The sequence below is a fragment of the Fusarium oxysporum genome, chromosome 1 (genome assembly GCF_000149955.1).
Source record: "Fusarium oxysporum f. sp. lycopersici 4287 chromosome 1, whole genome shotgun sequence".
NCBI lineage: Eukaryota > Fungi > Ascomycota > Sordariomycetes > Hypocreales > Nectriaceae > Fusarium > Fusarium oxysporum.
The window spans coordinates 3,826,147-3,841,565 of NC_030986.1; the positions used below are offsets into that span (position 1 = coordinate 3,826,147).

The window sequence follows — 15,419 nt, forward strand, 5'->3', positions numbered from 1 at the left end:
CCTTTAAAGGCAAGCCGCACCGTCGGCCTCTGATCCCTTCCCGAGGTTTTTCCCTGCCGCCGCGACAGTCGACTACGAGCTACAACTTGGTTACTGGAGATTGTGGACTGCGTCAGCAGATGTAGTGATGCGCGAGAGAATTCTGGTCGGTGGAAAAAGTTCGACAATAGATTGCCCTCGAACCCGCTGACGGGTGACGGGCTTGAGAAATACAGCACCTTTTGTGCCATTGGTATGCTGGATGGTGAAGGAAGCGGGGTATCCTGTACCTAGCTAGCTCAGCACGTCTTTTGCTCCAGTAGGAGATTTGGCTTCGTTACAGCCACCCAGACGAAAAATACACATACATACATACATACATACATGGCTCTCCTGTGCACTCGACAGTGCCTTATATCAAAGTCATCAATCGACAAAACATACAATAATAATTATTATTTTCTGTATATTACTGATGCATGATGATTGTGGTTCACGTGAGCAGGATAGATCAACCATATCAACTCAGCTAAGTTTGTACGGTTTTTAAGACCATGGTGACACTCCAACATGTTGTAAATACTGTCGAAGCCAACATGGAAAACCACCTTGCATCGAAAACAGGTAGAATCATATACTTCACTAATACCCTGCATTATGGAATTAGCGACGGTATTGATCTGGTGGCAAATTCTTAGTGTTCTAAAGACATATAAGTTTTGATCACAATAGACGACGTTGGAGTGGACAGACCAGCATCACATCACTATCACTGGACATATATCATCGAACCGGACAGGGAACGCTTGCCAATTCGATAGCCGAAACGCTCCATCAAAAGGAGGATAAGGACAGCGGCACGTTCCTCAGACTGTAGCCTTTAGACAAAGCAATACCTTCCAGACAAGGACTCAACCGCCGTGGACCGAGATGATGATCGCCGTTCCGCCGTGTCCAAGCTTGGAATGGAGAGCTCTTTGAAGACGTGGATGAACGTAACGGCGGCGACGAATGAGAATCCATCGCAAGGGCTTGGGCTTATCACCCCAAATGAGTTGAAACTAGACAAGGGCGAAAGAAAGGCTAACGAGGAGGGTCCGGGACGCGTCTGGAACGCGATATCGTGAGCAGCCTTGTTGAGTGGTGAATTAAGCGCGCAACAAGGGTATTGGAGGAAATGCCAGAAATAATTAACTACGAATCAAAACTCGACAATGAATCAAAGATGCCCGGATATGTGACGGCCGCGTGTGTCCGGGCCAAGTTTCGAGATGATAAACCTAGAATAGTTGCAGTCATAAGTGATAACGCTGGAGCCTGGAGGCATGAATCATGTCAAGATAATTACGGCTGAGGTGATAATCGGATATTGGAAATGTGACATGGGCGGGCGGGCGGCGCCCGTGACGTGGGGAAACAAATAGCTTACCCTTTATTCAAGACAGGGCTCTTTGAGCTACGGGATATCATCACTCGATCGAGGTGTTCACTGGATGGTGTAATCAGGTAGACCTTGCAGCAAGTGGGCTGATAGCCACAGCCGTTAAGCCGTCACAGCTATTCCACACTGACGCCGAGATACAAGGCGGACAGACCGAATCCAAGCATGCAGTCAGTCCATCAGGCTCTGTTACTAGATAGATGCGCTGTTGCCCAAGACAGTCACTTCTCAATGGGTATGTATTTGCGTAAAACATGGCTGTCGATATTGGGCTGTTATACATGCATGCAGTCCGAGATCATGAGGCGGCTACATGCATTGATGTTGTGATATGGGATGATTGGGAGGTATTAAACCATGGCGCTGATGTTCCATCACTCCCAAAATCACATGTAGCAGAAGACCAACATGCGTCATGGCTCGCTAGGTATCGTTTGTATCTGAAAACCCAAATCTGATGTCAAATCCAATCGGAAGATTATCGATCCATGGTAACCAATTGATACTGAAGCCTCAGTTTTGTAACCTTGTATCGCTCTGCAGACGAAGAAGAGAAGGGAAAAGATGATGGATCTCTACCCAACCACACCAACTCAAGGTACCTAGCCGCAGACCAAGCTGTGACAACTGGCCAACCACGCACATGCATCCGCAACAGCAAAGGCCAAGACATGGGGGGGATACACACCACCACCACGCGGTTACGCCCCCACCACTTTAGAAGACGACGTGCGATCTCGAGACAAGTACATAGTGTATGTAGGTATGGATATATAGGCTATAGCTGGGAAGCAATATGACAGTGCACTTTAGTAGTGAGTGAGTGCATTTCATTAATGCGATGCGATGCGGTGCGTAAGATCAAGCACAGCCGACAACGCACCAATGCTGTGCCCCCATATCTGAGACTCTGACACGAAATTTGACTTCCTGTTCGGCAAAATACCGTTGCAACTTTGCGTCGTCGTCTCAGGATACGATGATATTACATCGGCCCTCGAAGCAAAAAGAGACACAACAGCCTCAGGAAGCAAGAATACCTCTAACTATAAATCAAGGTGCCGAAAATGATTAGTCTTAAGGCCTACTGAGTGTATAATAAAGTTACCCAAGTCTTTTTGTTACTGGTGATAGAGGTCTCAAAGTTTTCTTGCCTGCCCTTGAGTAAGGTGGATGTCAATTGAAGGTACGCGCCGCGTCCGCGTGCAACAGGAGCACAAAGAGTTCCTCTCCTCGTCCACATGCGGAGCCTACGGCAGGACGTCCCGCATATTCCCCCCCATTGAGGTGCAACGACCGTGCTACCATTACCGCGATCCACAAGCCAAGGGGATCCACGGCCACTCACCGACTCCGTAGCTCTTACGTACGAACGAACGAACTGCTGCAGCCAGTTTGAGACATTCAAGACTGTGTTTGATGAGGTGAGCAGCTACAGGGCTCGACGACAGTGACGGGGGAAGATAGGATCAATGTACAGAGGTATTATCGCTCTGTTCTCAGGATTGAACAAATAGGGCCTCGTATTGTGATTGCGTCCTTTTTAGATTCAGGTCTGCACTCGTACAAGAGACGGACGGGTACCGTAGCACATCCAAGGGATCCTGCACGTGGATCTTTGTCCTGTGGAGCTACACTCCAGAGCTCCCAACAACTACAAGCAGGCAAAGAAACACCACCGATGGATGAGAACAAAGTCAAGTTGATAACTGTTACAATGAGGCTGGGAATGTCTCTAATCCCACACGACCAGTGAAGAAGAGGACCGGATCGCTGGATTCAGGCTGTGAGCGAGTGCCAATAATATCACACCGACATTTGCCAATCGTTTACATCAATTCAAGGTTGCCATGATCCCCTCAGCCAGCTTCGTTTCACTGCATTGCGTGTGACCAAGAAGAGGCAAATTATTTCGTCACGTGTCCATATTTTGGGTTCCAGATACCTACTGTGACGCTGAGATGCTATTGCTTGAATGTCTGAGCTTTGGAAAGAACCAGAACCAGAACCAGGTACCGAAGACCTGATGAAGCTGGAGATGTTTGAGGCCTGCCCACTGACATCAATAAACAGCCTTGTTACGGTGGTATATCGATAGCGTATCGATTAGACGAGCCTGGGCACCAACTGACTAACCAGAAAAATGCCTTACCTTACCTCGGTGACCGCTCTTCGTGAGTCAAAGCAGGCTACCTCTTTGTGAATTTGACAGAAGCTCATCAAGAAGTTTGCAGCTTTGAGCAGCGCCTTGTGCCCCGTTATGCTGGGCGTCGGGATGTGAATAACTCTGGGCTAATTTTAGTCCAAGCCGGATTGCCAGCTCATCCACACACCATCCAACCCGGACAATGATCGGCCGACAAGAAAGAGAGGGGTGAGAAACACGGTTTGTGTTTCGACCGCGATTTCTGTCGTCACTCTGTGACAGCTCGCGACATCTTGTTAGCTCCCTGACGGCCGAAGTTGCGAGAGAGAAGAGGTAACCAAGTATTGGGATACAAGATCTAGAGAGAAGCGGTCTAGAAAAGAATGATAGAAATGATGTACTAGAGTGGGAAAACAGACGTAAGAAGCAAGACAAGCTTGAAGCCCAGCACCTGGAAGCACAGTAATATACTTGTAATCATCTTCTATCCCACCATCTCCTCACTCCTCCAACAAAGCAAGTTTACCTGTGTCAATGCTTAATCGACCTCACAGCGGGGTTTATTGAAGCATCAGATAAGAAGTTCGATTTTTTGGGGTTTGACAACTCGGAACACCGGAATAGAGGTGGTCAATGCCGAAGACCAAAGAGCTTAATAGAGGCCGTGACTGTGATGCTATAACAGCTGTCATTATATCGACTGATTTCGACGAGTCCCATGGAAATTTCAGTAAAATTAGTTCTTCCTTAACTTTCCCTATTTGTAAATATTTTCTAATGGACTGAACGAGACGAGACGAATGTAGGTACATCGTAAATATCTCGAAAGTTAAGGCTTGTGTTTGGATTCACACCCTAACAACCCAGCCACCACAATGGACACCCCCAACCTAAGTGGACCCCGCACAAACACAGACACCTCACCAGGGTTAAAAAAGAGAGGAAGGTGCGCGCTCCTTGCGTCACAGTCTCTCTCCCAATCAAAACCTGACGCGGCTGGAGACCCACATTCGGAGCTGATTCATCCAGTCAAAGGAAGTTGTAAAAACAGACTGGATCCCGCCCCTCAAATCATCTCGTCGCATTTTCCCTCGTCCTCTCCTTCTTCACGGCCAATCAATCCTCCTGTTCTCGTCCACTCAACGAGCAATCAGAATCGTCCAAGGCCTCTCGAAACATTTGATTTGATTGACCTGTGTCGCTACCTTTATTCTCTGGCCATTCACAATTCACAAGCACTTATTCCCTTGATTGGATCATACACGCGCGCAAGACCAGCAATCGCTCCCGCCCGCGAACCACAGACAGCCCAGTAAACGCTCTGTGCTCGCAAGCCCAGTCAAGTTCTGCTATTCGCTCAGCGCCCGCCATATCACCCCAAAGGGCAACACATAGCACGGCAGACTATTGCTACCGGCTTCAGCCCTATCAGCTAAGACCGACTAATAACTGAACTGTTCTGTCATCCAGGACTGCACTTCAGTGTTATCACTACGGACAGCTGCTTCTATTGCTCATTCGGCAATAAAAAAGCCCAGCTTGTCACTTTCCAGCCCCCAAGCAATTTTTCAGCTCAGGGCCAAGGTCAGGACCAGGGCTCAATACTCTTCCTCAAAAGCCTCATCATTGTGCGATAACCACCTACGACTTTACCAACTTTTACCTCTTTATCCAGGTATCAAGACATTGATTCTCCCGAAATCATTGTCCCCTTTGATTTCCTCATCCCAGCCTCGTTCTCAGAAACGCACTCCCCTTGGGCGATCCTCGACGAAGCTAGCGCTGTGATCTCACCTGAAGACCCCCATACACGCGAATCCTCCAGGCAGTATTGTCCAAGACGCGTCCGACTTGCATCGGAGACAGTCAACAACCCTGATCCTCTGACAAGAATTTTCCTGCCGAACTCGGATAGTCTTGTCTTTGCACTGCCTTGTCTCCCCTTTAATCCCTGTTTCGTCTGTCAATTCACTTCCAAGCGCAAGACCATACTTGCCGCGCGACAAGACGAGCCTTCACTCGCCCGAGACAACCCACCCACTCCAATTCAATTTAACCCACCTCGGTCCATCAGCAAATCAGCACCCTTTCGCACTTCGCTTCGCCTTTTCATCTTCACGACTTCGAAGCCTATCATCGTCAACAGCATCATAGTGACCATTTCCATTGGTCGCATTACCTGTCACCTGACAATTCTTGTCTGCGGATCTTGATTTTACCCCGGATTTGACTCTTGTCATCTGGCTTCGGAAACGAGGTTGTACGAGTAAGCCTTGAGCGCGCTCAGTATTCCATCAAACCGTGCACACACGCTCGCGTGTGCATCATATCCGTAACAAAAGGTACGTAGAACCTCAGTTTCTATCACAATTGTCCAGACATTTTCCAAACCTTGGGCATCGTTCTCGTTTATTTTATCAATGCATTCGTCCTCTGCTTGACCCCATCATCAAGAAACGTGAGCGCGTCGTGTCACGGTCATCATCAGATCGTGTCAACGCGGCCTTGTTGTCATCATTTCACTTCCAAAACGCGCTTCCCCCATCAAGTGTTGGCTTCAACACGTATTTCATGCTGTCACCTATGGCTTGTGGTGCAACGAGGATTTCTCTATCCTTTGGTGACCACTAACACCAAAGCTAGAGACGAAGTTGGCAAACTTGCACCGCAACTTAGACTGACAACATTAATAGCTTGTCACCGCACCGGCACCTTATCTGATCGGGACAACCCTTAACGTATGTATCACGTGTTTCTTCTATTTTATAATGCCCTGATCACAATTTCTGTCGTTACACTCTGGAGCTTGGTTCACCAGTGCCAACAACAGCCCACCATTATGATGGGCTTTTTTGCTGCGCTACCAGCTTCGCTTATACCAAAGCGAGATGTGCCACTTTGGCGAAACTCTCCCATTCACTCCACCGCATAATCACTGTCCCATCTATAAATCGAAGTAGTCCAGTGTCTACTTGGTCACACAAATGATGAAGTTGAAAAATATGGATGCCCCTGCCTGTATCAATACCCTTGACTTCACAAGCCTTGATATGCACGCCCGCCCAGTCGAGTATATCATTCCTATGACCGGCCAATACCCCGCTTCAGGACCCTGTTGCGAGGCGCAGGGCCGCAGCTACCAGAATTTCGGGAGTGACTAGATCATGGCCAACAAGATTGAAGCCTATGCCTTTGGAAGTTCAAATGGCGTTTCTTGACAAGGCAGCCTGGAAGTCCTTTTCATGTTGTCATGCGGCACGACGAACGAGCGTCAGTCTTGTTGAAGTATCTTGCCCTCAAGACTGCCAGTGACATCAGTGGCCACGCAAAACGCCAGAACAAAGAGCCGCATACTCTACCCCCAGGATTCAAGTCTGCCCAACGAAGGAAGTCTCCTGCTTTGAGGCCTCGAGCATCAATCTTACAGTACTTACTGCTCTGGGCCAAAAGCTAGTGGGTTGGCCGATTGGGAGATGTGGGCCCGTCCATTGCATATTCCGTCATGCATGAGACGCTGAGCTGCCAACGCATCAAGAGTGGCTTTACAAAGCCCATCAGCACCCTTTACCCTTCCCGCCCCCGTTTTTCTACCGTCTCCTTTATCCTAGTTTAGCATATATACACCTCAGCTAACGCCTATGGTTGGACAGATTTCTTACAACGAGCAACTGACCAGACAGCACCGTCTCTGCCACCGCTGCTTGTCTATTACTTTACTTCCGCTTTTGGATTCGACGATATTCATTCGTGTGGCTGTGTAAATAGTTTCATCAGCCACTCTAGGCAACATTGAGCCACAGCAGCACCAGCTCGTTTCGGCTTGCCAGCTCACCCACGCGTACCCAATTGCCTTAGTGCGCCTCATTCCAGAGTCTCTTCGTATTAGAGAGGGTTTCCAGCACTCGAGCCCGACTGCTCCCAAACGAACATCGGTTTCCATCATTGTATAGTCGACGATTAGTTCTTACGATCGCGTCTATTCGCTCTCTGTTCCCTTGCAAAGCTCTTGTTGCAACGCCACTCGATAACGCGTCAAGTACTGAACAATTCTTTATTGATCTTACACGCGGTCAACGAATAGTAACGCGACGAGGACGTATTTCCTCGACACTTAGTGATCAGACTGGATTCTTAGTGGAGAATGGACTACAGTCAATACCAACAAGGCCAAAATACACATCCCGGTTACGCGAACTCTACTACTGCTAACAACATCGCTTCACCAACGAATACCATTCCCCAGCACACGGTACAATCCTCACCTGTCATCGCTTCTCAACAGCAGCAAACTCAACCACAAGGACACAACATGTACGGACCACAATACGGAGTGGCACAACAGGGCATGCACTATGCGATGCCCGGTATACAGGCGGCTGCGATGGCAGCAACCGCCGCTGCTTCTGGCACCAACTACGGTTATATGTCTTCAGATCCCAATATTCCGCAAAGTTCGCCTCGCATGGGTGCCAATGCCAAAAAGGACGGACGGCAATCCCCTCGAATGAACAGCATGTCCCAAATGCCCGGCCGTCGAATGAGCCAGGTTACGAGCCCCGGCGTTCCGACGGCGCCCATGATGAGCCATGCCGGTGCTCGACCAGGCGTTGCCCCATCTCAGATGCCCGCTCCCCAGATGCAACACCCGCAATCCCCGGAAATGCCGGCCGCGAGTGGTGCGGAGGAGTCGCCGCTTTACGTGAACGCTAAGCAATTTCATCGCATTCTCAAGCGTCGTGTTGCTCGACAGAAACTTGAGGAACAGCTTCGACTGACGTCAAAAGGACGCAAACCATATCTTCACGAGTCACGCCATAATCATGCTATGCGCAGACCTCGCGGTCCTGGTGGACGTTTCCTCACTGCCGAGGAGGTGGCAGCAATGGACCGCGAAGGTGAAAAGAGTGTCGATGGCAAAGATAATTCTGCTGGGGAAAGCTCTGGCACTACGGGAACAAAGCGCAAGTCTGAAGCCGGCTCGGCCACCTCAAACAAGAAAGCTAAGACGGACACAGCCAGCCCAGGGGATGAAGATGAAGATGAGGGTTGATATTGCAAATAAATATCTGTATCACCTTCTTTCTACTTTTTCAGCCTACCAGCGGTTTACGACGTCACGAAAGCACGATTGTTTCTTCTTTTCATCGCCACGCTGCCTGCAAGGGCCTGAATGGCTCTAAACAGAGCGAGCATTTCTTTTTGATCGGATGAGGTGTCTACAGTTATTGGCGGGTTGATGATCTTGGCACCTTCGTTTACGTGTTACGGCGGCTTATACCGCTCAATCACAATCCGGCACGGCGTCTTTTCTTGACGGGTTTCATTTTAATACAGCACTTCACTGGCAACAGCACATCATCCCGATTTTGGACGGGTGTGACCTTGGGGATAACGAATGGACAGAATGGATGGACGATTCGTTACGATGGATACCCCGTTTCATTATATTGTTCGAACTTTTCTCCTGCGTCTGCTGTCTCACTTCCTAGCGTCCTGTTGCATACGCCAACATTGAACTGGTCCTTGGCATACGTCGGTCTGGCTACCGAACGATAAGCCATACTGCCACTGCGCTCACGGTTCAGAACTGATCATCTCATGCAAGTGAGAATAGACGACGAATGGGAAAATCGGATTCGAAAAAGAAAAAAGAAAGAGAACGTAAAGGGAACTGAGATGGACAAGATACCGTGTTACTTACTCACTTATCAAGTGGCTTAGTCAACTCCTCACCATTGAATGAGGTCCTCAAAGGGGTGTATAGGTTTAGAGTCATCGATGATGGTCCGGCGTTGGATCTGAAGTATAGGAGAACTGTGTTTAAGGATTAAAGCTTGTAAATGTTTGTTTTAAATTTGATGACTCATATGCCAAAGTTGCTGTCATGATAATGTTCTCTGCCAATATTTTTGACCATCATTCATAGTTTCACAATGCTGTCTACGTCACTGGAGAAGCTGGCATGAACGCGTATCAGTTCTCAGAGCATGAGACTTAAACAATTGGGCTTGTTTAGCAGAAAAGCATACACTCGAAACTCAGTATCGAAAATGGAACGGGGTTAATCTGGTACCCTCAGTATAGATACATGATAGTAGATGCCCAAATCTCTTGCCCATCGTATCTCATAATTCGTAACCATAAATCGTAATCGTATCAAGGCACAATGATACTTGAACATCGTTGTCCTGAGAGAAAGCGAGAACGCCTTGAAGCCGTGATCATTATACAAACGCGAAACCGAGTACATCGCAATGAGGACCATGATACTAACTAAACACCCCCCAAATCATCCTTCTCGACCTTCTGTGCCGCCCTCTTACTCCAAAGTCTTGCTGTTATCCTCCCAAGCAATGTACCACCACCTCGTCTTACCCTGGCCGCTGCGATTGAGATATTATCAGGGACGTCTGTGATCTCTCGAGGCCGGCTGCGAGCTTGGGCCATGAGACGAACAGGTGCGCTGCCAATGGCACCAAGTTTGCGCAGCAGGACACCAAACGAGCGTGTTTGGAGGAAGGTCACGAGAAGCATGAAGGGGACACAGACGAGGATCATCGTCAGAGGGAAACGCCAGTCAGTTGCCGGGACTGTGAAGACCGTCATACCGAAGACAGACTGGTTGTTGTTAGTGAAGGCTTGTAAATAGAAAACTTTGCTAACGTACCGTGACAAAAGTAAGTGGTAAGAAGATCATGCTGATCATTGTGAGGACTTTGATGTTGTCGCCCTGTTCAATAGCTCTCCGGCTTTCCTTGATGGAGCTTCCACTGAAGAGCTGATCTCGCAAGTTCTCGATCTCCTTACGGGTTCGTTCGTTGCGTTTGAGAACCTCTGTAAGCTCTTGGACAACTTTGTCAAGCTCACAGCGCAGTTTAGCCATGTGCTTACGATAGGCAACCCCATCAGGCGAGCCAGCTGCGTGATGTGGCCATAGAATCGGGTGGGTGCCGGCCCAGAAGCTGTCGGTAAATGTGTCGATATATGCCGCGATCATTGACTTGATACCCGTGTTCACAACGGCGAGGGTGTTGTACGCCCAGAAGTACCTTCGGATGTAGGTGAAGTGTTTATCTTCAAATAACAGCTTGTCTCTGAGTTTAGGGTCAAACATGAATTCGGTCTGGAGATGATTAGCATGGCGTTGAGATATGGGGGATTTAGTGAACGTACCGGGGGAGTGATGAGCTTGGTAACTCGCTCATGGAGGATCAGATTTCGCTTTGTTGCATCACGATACTCGGAGATGAGTAGGTCCAGAAATGCATATGGTCCATTGACATATTTCTTCTCTTGAAACTCCGGGCCACGGACAGTATGAGAATTATCAGGAAAGCTCTGGATAGCAAGTAACTGCCATGGACCAAATGTATTGAATAGAATCCCTTCTCGAGCACGCTCTCTTCTCGAACGCATAGGGGGAGCTTTATGGGAGTCTCCGCCGAGTGACAGAGCCAATACAGAGCCGCACTCAGCGATATCAATATGATCTCCGAGACGACTTTCTGAAGGTCTTTTATCGAAACGCTGCCAAGGAGCTGGCTCGAGAGGGTGACTAACAACTGTGTAGTACTTGAATACAAAGAAGAAAGACTTCTGACGAACGTTAGGTGTAGGAGGGGTTGATGACAGCGACGGTCTGGCTGTGAGCGGGACTGGCGATGATGGGGCAACGATGGGTGAGTGAGAAGTTGCTTGGGAGGGAGACCTCTCGTAGGCTCTAGTCATGAAGGCATGAGTACGGCCACGGTTAGGCTCGTCAGAGAGGAGATGAGTGAGCAGCTCATTCATATCAAAATGTGAAGACATGGTCCAGTGAAGTGCTGCGAGGATAAGAGGCGTAGGCTCTTGAACGATGCTACAGAATGTTAGTCCAGCCCGATAGGTGTTATATAATGGAAGACGTACGTAATTCGGCCTGTAGACGTGCCGCTTTGGTTGACAACCCTGATTGTTTCCCAAACCGTAGGAGCATCGACATTATCAGCCGGAATCTCGTAGGGGCCTTCACCCGTGTACTTGACATCTGACTGCCCATCTCCATCTCCGTCAGCGCTGAGTTTGGTGAGTTTACAGCTATGGCCAACCTCGTACACTTCAAATGTGGACTGACTATACTGTTCTCTCTCATACGCCGCAAATTCACGAAAGGGTACATCTATATCAATCTCGGAACGTCGTTTCATGATATCGTCTAGGAGGGATGCCATCTCAGGAGTGAAATCTTCGGTTTTCAGATGCTGGAGGAGTTGACCATCGACCCACTCTGCCTGGCCGAGATGATCCCTGACAATGTTATGGTGATAGTCCTCAACCTCTCGCGTTGTGGTAGTGGCTGTAGTGTTATCCAGGAGAGGGAGAGGAATGAAGGAAACATCTTCGTCCTGCGTAAAGACAACGCGATGACTGCCACTTGGTGAACCCGTAAAGTGTTGAGGCTCAGCAGACAGAGACGGTCTTTCTCTTGTGCTCTCAAGAGTTGCGGCCCGCCCTCGCCGGAAGATAGGAGACAAAGAGCCCTCTGTTGCAAATGTTGGGCCAGTGGAAGCTCTCAAGGGTGGCGTGAATGCACCGTAGGGCTCAGGCATAGATATGCTGCTACGAGCATGACTCTCTGCCGTGTCTCGTCTACGAGCGACGAGGTCATCTTGAAGGTTTGTTAAAGCGTGTAGATATTGTTCGCGAAAGAGGTCGGTTGCTCTGACGAGATCATCTAGAGCCTGAGAGGAAGTGTTTGTGGTCATTGGTGAGTTTCACGTCACTTGGCTTGACAATGGAAATATTCACATGGTATTCTAATACTATAAAAGTCTCTGTCAAGAAAGGAGATGGAGGTGGAAGGTCGAGGGGTATTTCTATTCTTTCAAACTCGAGCCTGATTTCAAGTCATCGGCGGACCCCGATGAATGTTGCGGCTGAGTCCTGCTCGGTCAACATCCATGGTTAAGGTTGAACAAGCAAAAGGATGGATGGTTGTGAGAGGAAAAGGTAGGGCAAACGAAGATCCCTGAGTGAAGCAAGATAAGCTACGTCAAGCTCCTAGCGCGCCAAGTGACGCGGGCACTAACTATGACTCCGAGGGCCAACAGGTGTTCGTCCACATGTCACGCATTCCAAGTCCACTGGCATCTGAGACAAGGTGCAGCTTTCAACCTTGTCTCAAGGGTAACCTAGTAGCTAGAACACAACTTGGTTATAGGCGATATTCTTCTCAGTGTGCCTTTGATCTGAAGCTCAATACTATGATTCTCATGAGCATCCATTGCAGCACCCACCATTGTACGTCGATGGACAACTTCTCATCTCGTCAATGTGCGTATGTGTACACTAATGCTTCATGATAGGACTGTCAAGACCTGGCAACCCTCACTGACCCAAGTCCTTACTGAAACCCAAATCTTGATTTGAAATGGAGTGAGAGACCAGCTGGGGAATGGAGAATCAGTCCCGTAGGACTCTGATAACGAGGCTGTACTAAAAAAAGGCGTTTGGTCGGTCACCAACTCGACTTGATGTTCGCTTGAACGCGGCCTCTAGCGGTTGTCAACGGAACGCCATGATGGCGGCGCTGCGGAATTGGATATAAGGCATCTGCTTACTTTACAAAATTACCTGTGGTTCACCCTCTGTCTCCAACATTGTACGTCATGCAGCCATCTTCTCTCACAAACCGGGCGACCCTGAAGGCGGATGGCTGAGAGGGTGTACTATATCGCGGGGGTTAGAGTTTCACAGCATCCACGTGCCGAAATTCATCGTCAGAACCTTAGATTATCGCTGATCAACATGGTATTGAGCAAATGCAATTACGTTTGTCATGTGCCTTTGACCAGTCGACGACTACTGCAATGCATGCACTGCTTCCTACTACTGCACTGCTTATTTGAGCCTCACTATACTGGCTGAGATACAACTGACAGCTGCATGTCTTGCAACAATAGGGTTTAGTTCATACTCCTACATGTCCAAGCGATAGCCTAATGTGTCTTCTCGACTACCTTAGCTCTATACCCAACCCGTCCGCCTGATATCATTCCCTTTCATGTCTTCATAACTCTATAAAACAAACAAGTCCCAGCTGGCGTATTAAAACCTCTTAGTAGCACTGTCCAATACTTCGTTCGCATCGCAGCCAAATCACACGCAAATATCCTCAATTGGAGTGCTTAGGAAGCGACACTCACGGGCTTGGCAGCTGATGTGGCGGGCTTCTCGGCACTGTCAACCTCCATGGCATCACCATCGGCCTCAGCCTCGCCCTCTCCTTCCTCCTCCTCCTCAAGCTCCTCCTCACTCTCGCCCTCGATGTCGACACTGCCGTCATCGGACAGCTCCTCCTCATCTTGAGCATTCTCTCCTTCGTTCTCCACACCAGCCATCTCTGAATCCTCTCCGTTGCTGGCCTTGGCCTTGGAGCTAGCCTCAGCCTCGTCAGCTTCAGCGGCTTCCTCCTCCTCAGCCTCTTCAGCACCGTATTCGTCGCCGTCGGCGACAAGATCAGCCTCGGGTTGCTCAGGAGGGTACTCAGCGGGAGCAGATGCCTCGGAGTCCCTAGAGTCGTGTTAGCTTAGATACATTATCGTTTGCTGTTTTTTGACTTACCACTTGATGGCAAATCGAGTCACTCGGGGCTTCTCAGCCAAGACATTGCGCTTCACACGCTCAATAATGGGCTTAGCTGGGGGCTCAGCGTTGAGCTCCTCCGAATCATATTCGTTGTTGACGTAGTAACCGACGCGAATGAACTCACGTCCATCGTAGGCGCAGGTCAGGAGAATGACGGTAACACCGAGAATCTCTGCATCGGGAATTCGCGCGGTTTTGGGAGCATCGGCCTCGAAAATGAATTTGTTGACGCCAACGGGGATGGGACCGACGAGAAGGGAGTCGAGTTCTTGGTCGTACTGGTCACTGAGAAGTGTTAGAAGAAGCGGTGTAAGGAGGGGCCTCAATCAAGCTGTTCCATACCTGGTAGCGGATCCAACGTAAGTGAGCTTCCACTCGAGATCTGTCCTATGTTAGCGCTGTGGTTTTTTTCCTGCAAGAGACCAAAGTTGCACGAACCCTTCTCTAGCGGCTCGAGGCATTCGAAAGTAATCTCAAACTCGTACTTGTCGGTGAACTTGGCTGGGTTGTTCAGGACATTAACGCCCAAAAGCGAAACGACAGACATTTTGATGAAGATGGGAGTGTATGAACTGGGTAGGTCGTAATCAGGAGCACACTGCAGTGGCAAAAATTGAGGTTTTAAAAGAGAAGGGTGAAAAAGAACGAGAGCACAAGTGTCTGGTTCTTTAGGATGCGTGAAGGTTGATGTGGGGAGAAGCGCGATGTGAGATGCAAGACGCAAGAGAAGAGAGAAGAAGAGAGGAATAGAAAGTGGGTGGATGTAGTGGTAGTAGTAGTTGTTTGATGAAAAGCGCCGTACTAGTCTTAATAGCAGGATGCAAGCATGGGTAAAAGAAAACAAGAGCGGATCGATTTCTGGTTGCGACGGGAGATGACTTGCCCTGGGCGTCAGGTCCAAAATGTGAGGAGCGACAGTGGGACGCGTTAGCGGTCACACCCGCGTAGAGAGGTTGCGTTGGGGACGCGACCTCCCTGAATGGAATTCCAAGAACTCATCTCAGTCATGTGACCTTAACAATTATTGTTTGATTACGTGCATTGTCCAAAGCCCAACGGGCTGTCATTGAATGATATCTCTTCTTTTGGGTAGTCCTAGTGTTACTCACGAATCTTGTAGAGAGCCTGAGCTTATATGAACAAGGCGATTTGTCAATTTTTCTGACAATACACTCATACATAGTGCCATCCATTCTCATTAATCTCATTCATTTCTTTTAAATAACT

At 48.9% G+C, this 15,419-nt stretch overlaps 4 protein-coding genes across 11 annotated transcripts; 2 read left to right on the forward strand and 2 right to left on the reverse strand.

Annotated features, from left to right (window-relative positions):
* The first annotated feature begins 654 nt into the window (after nt 1-654).
* On the forward strand, nt 655-1,268 carry FOXG_17932 (uncharacterized protein). The gene has a single exon (XM_018397949.1). The coding sequence runs from the start codon at nt 945-947 to the stop codon at nt 1,104-1,106; it is 162 nt and encodes a 53-aa protein (XP_018232940.1). The 5' UTR covers nt 655-944; the 3' UTR covers nt 1,107-1,268.
* Nucleotides 1,269-4,551: 3,283 nt separating this feature from the next.
* FOXG_00707 (nuclear transcription factor Y, alpha) lies at nt 4,552-9,684 on the forward strand. Of its 7 annotated transcripts, XM_018377255.1 has the most exons (4): nt 4,552-5,908; nt 6,260-6,304; nt 7,217-8,527; nt 8,582-9,684. In XM_018377255.1, exons 3-4 carry the CDS (start codon nt 7,708-7,710, stop codon nt 8,614-8,616), a joined length of 855 nt encoding a protein of 284 aa, XP_018232946.1. In that variant the 5' UTR covers nt 4,552-5,908; nt 6,260-6,304; nt 7,217-7,707; the 3' UTR covers nt 8,617-9,684. The 7 variants fall into 7 exon arrangements, with proteins under 7 accessions (XP_018232946.1, XP_018232945.1, XP_018232943.1 ...); XM_018377254.1 differs by having other exon boundaries at nt 6,260-8,527; XM_018377252.1 differs by having other exon boundaries at nt 7,217-9,684.
* Nucleotides 9,569-12,581, reverse strand: FOXG_00708 (uncharacterized protein). Of its 2 annotated transcripts, XM_018377258.1 has the most exons (5): nt 11,661-12,581; nt 11,475-11,604; nt 10,740-11,424; nt 10,234-10,689; nt 9,572-10,184 (listed from the first exon to the last, which is right to left on the reverse strand). In XM_018377258.1, exons 1-5 carry the CDS (start codon nt 11,722-11,724, stop codon nt 9,840-9,842), a joined length of 1,680 nt encoding a protein of 559 aa, XP_018232949.1. In that variant the 5' UTR covers nt 11,725-12,581; the 3' UTR covers nt 9,572-9,839. The 2 variants fall into 2 exon arrangements, with proteins under 2 accessions (XP_018232948.1, XP_018232949.1); XM_018377257.1 differs by having other exon boundaries at nt 9,569-10,184; nt 11,475-12,581.
* Nucleotides 12,582-13,308: 727 nt separating this feature from the next.
* FOXG_00709 (histone chaperone ASF1) lies at nt 13,309-15,142 on the reverse strand. Its single transcript, XM_018377259.1, has 4 exons — nt 14,631-15,142; nt 14,535-14,574; nt 14,169-14,477; nt 13,309-14,117 (listed from the first exon to the last, which is right to left on the reverse strand). The coding sequence occupies exons 1-4, from the start codon at nt 14,737-14,739 to the stop codon at nt 13,733-13,735; spliced, it is 843 nt and encodes a 280-aa protein (XP_018232950.1). The 5' UTR covers nt 14,740-15,142; the 3' UTR covers nt 13,309-13,732.
* Nucleotides 15,143-15,419: the final 277 nt, after the last annotated feature.

What these genes read in the sequence shown, in the direction of transcription:
- FOXG_17932 (XM_018397949.1), top strand. Translation starts at nt 945, where the DNA reads ATGGAGAGCTCTTTGAAGACGTGGATGAACGTAACGGCGGCGACGAAT.
- FOXG_00707 (XM_018377251.1), top strand. Translation starts at nt 7,708, where the DNA reads ATGGACTACAGTCAATACCAACAAGGCCAAAATACACATCCCGGTTAC.
- FOXG_00708 (XM_018377257.1), bottom strand. Translation starts at nt 12,310, where the DNA reads ATGACCACAAACACTTCCTCTCAGGCTCTAGATGATCTCGTCAGAGCA. An exon ending in ACGTCTACAGGCCGAATTAC is followed by an intron (nt 11,425 to 11,474) that starts GTACGTCTTCCA and finishes AACATTCTGTAG; the next exon opens with CATCGTTCAAGAGCCTACGC. An exon ending in CCAAGCTCATCACTCCCCCG is followed by an intron (nt 10,690 to 10,739) that starts GTACGTTCACTA and finishes AATCATCTCCAG; the next exon opens with ACCGAATTCATGTTTGACCC.
- FOXG_00709 (XM_018377259.1), bottom strand. Translation starts at nt 14,739, where the DNA reads ATGTCTGTCGTTTCGCTTTTGGGCGTTAATGTCCTGAACAACCCAGCC. An exon ending in TACGTTGGATCCGCTACCAG is followed by an intron (nt 14,478 to 14,534) that starts GTATGGAACAGC and finishes AACACTTCTCAG; the next exon opens with TGACCAGTACGACCAAGAAC. An exon ending in ACTCGATTTGCCATCAAGTG is followed by an intron (nt 14,118 to 14,168) that starts GTAAGTCAAAAA and finishes ACACGACTCTAG; the next exon opens with GGACTCCGAGGCATCTGCTC.